Below are 7,635 nucleotides of genomic sequence, written 5' to 3'. Positions count from 1 at the left end.
TATATATATATATATATATACATAAAAAAAATATAATATAGTATATAGTATAAAAGTTTTGGCATGCCAACTATGGTGTACGGTATATCTAGGTATTTTGCCCTTTATTTACAATTTCTAATATTGTAACATTTTGGACTCAATGAATGCATCCTTCATGCAAAATATGCTTCCAAAATAGGTTTTATTTTGGAATTCTAGATTGGGTTTTGTTGCCACATCTTTGGTTATATAACAAAAGAAAGTCACTTGTCACATTTGCAAATTGATACATAGTTAAGTGTAACATGTATTTGTACCACATGAATGATCCTGCTCAACCAAAAGTTCATACTTCAGGTTCAGATCACAGGCCAAAGAGCAGGTGCCACTCACAGAAAAAACATTTGGAACCATCAAACTAAGACAAGGCTGGAAAGAAAATGGCAAAAATAAACAAGCGTTTACAAAAAATATGTCCTTTATTCTTTTGGCTTTGAAATTATATGACCATATGAGCGGACAGTAGTCACTTCTTGCATGCAGTTCACTAAAAACACCACAAGCGCAATGAGAGATGGCTACTGATTGCTTCATGGTTTCTATCTACAGATATGGGGACCATACACGGGTTTCATATTCTGTTACAGTGCAGAAAAAAAAAAAGAAAAAGACGAGTTCTAGAATAAAATGCAAATCAAATCCAAAGACTGGAAAAATGCACTCATATCTACAGTAAAAATGTTATTTATAATCAGTGGAAATAACAACCTGCAGACCCCAGTTGCACAAAAACACACTCGTTCACATAAAGAGATAGATGCTTACATTCTCCCCTTTGTCACAAATCTACACATAGACATACATATCTCGCACACGCAAACTTACATGTATGACCGCCACACTTGGTATTACGTAGCAGTGGGGATGAAAAGTGCTCTTACATCAAATGTAAGTGTGATGCATACTGTGGGCCCAAATAGCGATATTATACACAAACAAAACCACTACATTAAAACCACTCACTTCTCAATCTTAGAACAACATGAATGTTATACAAACATTTGGGATATAATAACCTTTAAATGTGATATATTGTCATGTTCTAGCGTGAGAGAAGTTAGACAGATTGACATTTTCTTTTCATTACTTCTTTTTTCTTTACAAGAACTCTGGGAGACTAAAGGGGGAAACAAACGTGTGAGAGGAGACGATGCAACACGACAGCAGATGAACGAGTAGATACGAGTGTTGCCTTAAAGGAACAGTTTTGACACTTTTGGGGAATTAGGCGCCTGGAAATAAATGAGGGGTAGATGAAAAGATTGATACCACTGCCAGATAGGAGCATGTATCAATCTTCCTCATCTGAATCGCAGCAAAAAAAACAACTCAGAATTTTTTTTGTCAAACTGTCAAACAATTTCTTCAAATGTGCCTTGCATACATTCAGCTTCTCTGTATTCAGAGACTTGTGTTTTCTGTTGAAATGGGGAGATGGCAGCCCAGAAGCACAATACAGATTTCAACAATAACTGATGGCACACCAGTGAATACGATGAACTGCATTTGTCCATTGCACTTCAGCGGCATGCTTTCCGTTTATAGCTGCGTATACTGTATGAACCAAGGGCATTGTGGCAGCGACCCGGCACTGCACTTTCAGAGGGTTGGGGTAGTTTCCAGCATTGACTTGGTCTGCCCTTGGTGATTTTACAACAGAGAAAGCAGTGGTCACATTCTTACAATCATCCCACACACACAAAAAAAGTAGAAAACATTCTTTCTCATAAAACAAAAGTGAAACCTTGTAACTATGAGTACTTAAGTGATACAGCCATTGTTAAATTCAAGAAACTGGATTTATAGTAGTAGCAGCAGCACTAGCTACAGACAACTTAACAGTACACTCAAGTGTGTCAGATAGTAACAACAACCAATAGGAAAATCACAAGCGTTTTTGCACAGAGGCTTTTCCATGTCATATTCCAGTCAATCTCTGGCAATATCCGCAGGGTCGTTATGTTTCTACATCACTCCTCTGCGAAGACCCCATGTATTCACATATGACATAAGCACTCTCCCGTTTTCGGCCCGTCTGGCGTAGCATTCCTCATCTCTCAAACAATCAACGCAAAAGGGCCGTATATCTATCCACCCCCTTTAGAAGTTGTAAACAAATTCCCCTTGTGTCTCTGATGCACTGTTATTTTTTGTTCTTATTTAAAAAGTCTACATCTTTCTGTCTTTCACGCTTTTTTTCTTTCTCGTATTTGTCCTTGTCTGATTTTGTAACGCTGTTGTAAGACGGCAGGGAGGCCGTGGAGGGCGTCATGTCCGTTTTGTCCGAGGTGGAGTTCTCGTTGAACTTGCTGATGACCATCACGTCCTTGTCGGGGTCCCGGAGGCCCTCCTTCAGCTTCTCCTTGTAGAGGGTGGAGGCCTTCTTCATGGCCAGGCGCATCATGTAGCAGCGGAAGGCCCTCTGGATGATCACGGCGGCCATGTCCTCCTGTTTGCGCCGCAGGGTGGTGGTGATGGGCTCGTAAGACACCTTGGAGGGGTTGGACGCCATGAAGCGCTCCTCCATCTGCCCGCGCAGCACGTCCATCTCGCCGCTCTCGCCCAACACACGCTTGGTGAAGGCGAAAAGGATGTCGAGGCAGTGGATGCGCTCGCCGCTCACCATCGGCAGGTCCATGGAGATGAGCTGCAGCATATTGGGCTTGGCCATGCGCAGTGGCGGGTCTAGGGCGTCAGCGAAGGCCGACAACTTGCTGTACTCCATGAACTGGGTGGCGTCTGGGTCGAAGCGCTCCCACACCTCGTAGAACATCTCAAAGTCGTCCTCGCTCAGCGGCTCGGCACTCTCCTCCGTGGCCACGCTGAAGTTCTCCAGGATGACGGCAATGTACATGTTGACCACGATCAGGAAGCAGATGATGATGTAGCTGACGAAGAAGAAGATGCCCACAGATGGGTTGCCACAGTTGCCCTTGTAGTTGTTGCCCGGGTGCTCCATCTGGCTGTCGCAATCAGGCTCCCGCTTGTTCAGAATGGGCGCGAGCAGGCCGTCCCACCCGGCCGACGTGGTGATCTGAAACAGGCAGATCATGCTGTTCCCGAAGGTCTCGAAGTTGAACATGTCGTCGATCCCCGCCTCGCGCTTGACGTAGGCAAAGTTGGACATGCCAAAGATGGCATAGATGAACATGACCAAGAAGAGGAGGAGGCCAATGTTGAACAAGGCGGGGAGTGACATCATCAAGGCAAAGAGAAGCGTCCGGATGCCTTTGGCACCTTTGATAAGGCGGAGGATGCGGCCTATCCTGGCCAGACGGATCACTCGGAACAGCGTCGGGGACACAAAGTACTTCTCGATGACTTCGGATAAAAACATTCCTGCAAAAGAAACAAACAAAAAATTGTATAAAACGAAAATCAGGTTCAGCGCACCATTTTACTGATAATCCAGTGAGTCCAGCTGAGGCCCTCAAACATCTCCTTACCTACAATGGACAGGATCACCACCACAAAGTCAAATATGTTCCAACCGATGGTGAAGTAATAGTGACGCAGGGAGATCATCTTGAGCATACACTCGGCGGTGAAGAGAATGATGAAGACCAGGTTGATCCAGTAGAGGATTTTGTCCATCTCCGGCGTCTGGTCGTCCGTCTCCACCATCATGGTCACCATGTTGAGGCAGATGAGGATCATGATCACGATGTCGAAGGCCTGCTTTGTGATGCAGTCAAACACGCAGCCCTGAAATGAATTCTGGGCGCAGGAGGAGGACAAGAGACAGGAGAGCAGAAGTCATGGTCAATTCAAGGAACAGAAATAACAGACAGCAACAAAACAATGGAACGCCATCAAAGTAGTCAAAAAACAAGTAAATCAACATGTTACATACCATATTTTGTAACTTCATCTTGTCTTGTACTTTTAATGTATATGAATCTAGTGTAACCATACATATTCCTCATATATGTATGCAATATGTATGCAATATGTATGGTTATGTTTGCTTTGAAAGAATTTGTGTGATTGTTTTGTCTGAAAATGTCTCATCTGCCTGTCATGTTTTATGTGAAGCCCAAGAAGAGTAGCTGATGTTCTGCACCAGCTAATGAGGATCCTAATAAAATAATATCAAATCCGTAATAATAAAACCAGCAACATAAGTTAACAAGTCAAAAGGTTTGACGCAGAATGGATGCAGAGTTTTTCCCCCCCCAGAGGTTTCAGGCTGCCCCAAAGGAAAATCACCAGAACCAAAAGGACTCTCCCTGTGATTTATCTAAATATTTGTGTTTTTTTAACCGGTTTTGTCAATTGGGGTATTTATTCCCTCAAAAATATACATTTTGTTTATCAAATTGTCAAAAATAACAGGAAAATGCATAAATTTCTGTCAAATACGGCAACACAGAGTCATTACTGATTTTCTGTACGCAGACCGATCATGTTTACTGCTGTGTGTACTTGTGTGTGTGATCATACAGTATGTGATCATATTTTCTAGTTGTTGTCCCGATTCTGGCTGCAGTGTTCTGATCAAGTTGAAGGCCTCAGTGGCACAGTTAGTAAGAAGTGACAGTGTGAACACTGAAGAGTCTTACTGTTGGTCGAGGTATCGGTTTTTGGGGTTTCTTGGAGCCCAGCTTCTTCATGGCATTGTAGTATTTCTTCTGCTCTTCTGTCATGAAGATGTCCTGTCCTCCAAAGTAAAGGGAGCACAACACAAGACTTGGTTATCACCACATAGAAGATTATCTGTCTTTTACATTTTAGAGAACAATGTGAACAGGGCAACCAAACATCTTACAGATATTTTGGTTTTTAACGGAATTATGAGCGTCTCAGAGGGCATTAAAGTATTGTACGAGTGCTAGGTTCTGTGAGGAAAAATAAAAATGATGTCCTCTAGATTGACAATTTAATCCGAATTTATCCAAACACCCCCCAGTTGCTAGCAGCGTTTATCCCGTCACATCAAGGTGGACACGGAGAATTAAAAAATACATGATGACTAACATGTTGAGTTGGCTTTTTACTTAATTCATAGAAAAGGTGTAGTGCCTAAGACAGATATGCCTAAACAGATGTTTCCATCATAAGAGGGCACTTCTGGTTTGTAAATTAAACATGAGTAATGTTCTTATTTTTAATTTGTGGAACTGTGTATTATGATTTGTCAGGTGACCATTTTGGTTGCTGCCGTCTTGTGACTCCATACGGGCACCACAACCAATCAAACGTCAGATGGTAAGAGGAAACAGGTGCACTGCCTTTCACTGGGGCTCTCTGTCTCAATAAAACCAGCATGTCTGTATTTTCCGTTAACAAAGTGAGGGGAAAAGGTGCCAATCCAGAGAACCAAAAGTAAATTAATCACCTTGTGTGCGATTCATTTGGGTAAACTGATGTGCAATCAACCGGCTGACAAATCTGCTGCTGCATTTTGGCATTGAGCCTTCATCAGAGCATGTCTGACAACAGTGAGCTTTCTTTTGAAAGATCTAGGAGGATGGTATTGCGGGTGTAATCGTTTTCTGTTCCCTATATTCTCATCCTCATAGGGAAAATGTCTCATGATAAACTCGTGAAACTGTTGTATTTGATCTGAGGTTAAACATATTGTAGGCGAGACTCATTGTATCAGGATTCCATTTAAATTGCACAGCATGAAAAATACATTTACAAAAGCAGCAGCTTTAACACTTTTTCAAATGATTTCCAAAAAAAGGACCCACATTTTGGGCCAACACAGTGACAATGCCCTCATTAATTACAACATGATACATGAGGCACACGTCACACTGGCAGTGCTGCGTTATTCAGTGTTATGATGCGTGTCTGGAGGGCGGACTGGTGTCAACGCTGAACCACCGTCTGTGTGACGCTGAAGCTGCGGGGCTGCTGGGCCTCACCAACTGATCTCAGTCGAATCAGACTTGCCAGCGTGCAGCAAACACAGTGCAATCCCCCAACCCCTCCCTCTCCGGGCTGTTTCCAAGCCTATATGTTACTGTAGGAGGGCACAGACTACATTTGCTGTGACACTGCGTGTGTGTGCGTGCGTGTGTGTGTGTGTATGTGCAGCCCGGGTGTTTCTCAGTGACTCATGCACCCTCAGTAATCGTCGGCAGCGGCAGGTCCTCACCATGCTGCAGATAATCATTATTCTGTAGCTCAGTTCTTTTCTCGAGCACAGCTGTGGGTCGGCTCTGGCTAAATCGGGGTTTGCTTTGTATCCGGGGCGACGCATGTAGATGGCACAGTGTGGCACTGGACTGCTACCTTTTGGTGTACCTTTGCAATAACAACGCAGTGCAGAACCAAAGCTGCGATTGTCAACATTAATAAGAGCTAGCAGGGTGGACCAACAACACAGGATGGCCTTTTTGGATTTCATCTTCACTTTGAAATTTTATTACATCTACAAAGGCCAAACAAAGCTGATGTGTTTCCAGAGCTGTTTCACCCTCACGCACAATTGCATAATTGTATATTCTCTACTTTGTTGAAGAAATCTGGTAGTGACTGTTGATGGCTGTGTGTCATAACCAGTATTTTTTAAATATGCATGTTGCAGGAGACTAGGAAGTTCTTATAGGAAGCCAATGTTTTGCACTTTCATGAGGTTTCCATTCCTACTAATATGTACACAGAATATTTTTGTATCCAAGTTTACATTATGTGCTAGACTGTTACTAAATGCAACTTATCTTCTTCTTCTGCTGGTTGAAGTTGTCGATGATGACACCGATGAACAGGTTGAGGGTGAAGAAGGAGCCAAAGATGATGAAGATGACAAAGTAGAGGTACATGTACAAGTTCACTTCATATTCAGGCTGGTCTTCCAACTAGATTAGGGAAGATGGAACATATTAAACAAGTAACTCGCATCCATTGCTTGTGTATGTCAGCCTCTTGACTTACAAATCCCTCTGTTGGGCATCGAGAGACTTACATCGCGAGAGTCCACGGCTGCGTACATGATGTCCATCCAACCCTTAAATGTTGCCTAAGAGCAGATGAGAGAAGTGTCAGAGTGTCAGTCTGATGTGTGACAGCCAAGCTTCTCTGCTTGGCTGTCACCAAGAGGAGTGTTTTATTTCAAATTACCGTACCTCATTATACCAATAATGCAAATCGTATTAGCTCTGGGAACACCAGACATTTTTGGGAAAAGAATTTCAGTAAGTTTCGGTCATCATTTAGGTCTCACTATTTATTGTCTACTAATCTTTGTCTGCTGTAAAACAGGACAATATACTTAGGATGGGTTAGAATCCAGAAACAGAATTTCACTTCGTTGTACTGTGTATGTGGCGATTAAGAATGTTTGTTAATAGCTGTAAACTGCATCATAAATACTTGTAAACATATAGATATTTTGTCTTCATAATGTCACCTGTGTCACCGAGACTAAACTCACCACTTGCAACAGAGCCAGATAGCCGGCACCGACGTTGTCAAAGTTGATCTTGACGTTCTTCCAGCGGGCGCTATCGTTGACCAAGTTCAGGCACTCGGTCTTGTTATTGACGACGTTGATGGGGAACACCTCATCGTTGGTGGTGTTGACGCAGTAATAGTACTTCCCTGCAAACAGGTTGACGCCCATGATGCTGAAGATGAGCCAGA

General features: G+C 43.0%; 1 protein-coding gene across 1 annotated transcript in view; it reads right to left on the bottom strand.

Moving 5' to 3' along the window:
* Positions 1-442: 442 nt before the first annotated feature.
* scn1lab (sodium channel, voltage-gated, type I like, alpha b) overlaps positions 443-7,635 on the bottom strand; it is a 32,214-nt gene continuing 25,021 nt past the window's right edge. The window contains exons 22-27 of the mRNA XM_032506850.1: positions 7,427-7,633; positions 6,959-7,012; positions 6,714-6,851; positions 4,605-4,709; positions 3,489-3,759; positions 443-3,381 (exon numbers count right to left, since the gene is read on the bottom strand). Of these exons, the coding sequence (XP_032362741.1) occupies positions 2,186-3,381; positions 3,489-3,759; positions 4,605-4,709; positions 6,714-6,851; positions 6,959-7,012; positions 7,427-7,633 (1,971 nt within the window). The 3' untranslated portion in view covers positions 443-2,185. The remainder of the gene's footprint in view (positions 3,382-3,488; positions 3,760-4,604; positions 4,710-6,713; positions 6,852-6,958; positions 7,013-7,426; positions 7,634-7,635) is intronic.

The sequence above is a fragment of the Etheostoma spectabile genome, chromosome 24 (genome assembly GCF_008692095.1).
Source record: "Etheostoma spectabile isolate EspeVRDwgs_2016 chromosome 24, UIUC_Espe_1.0, whole genome shotgun sequence".
NCBI lineage: Eukaryota > Metazoa > Chordata > Actinopteri > Perciformes > Percidae > Etheostoma > Etheostoma spectabile.
This window is presented reverse-complemented; position numbering and strand designations above follow the sequence as displayed.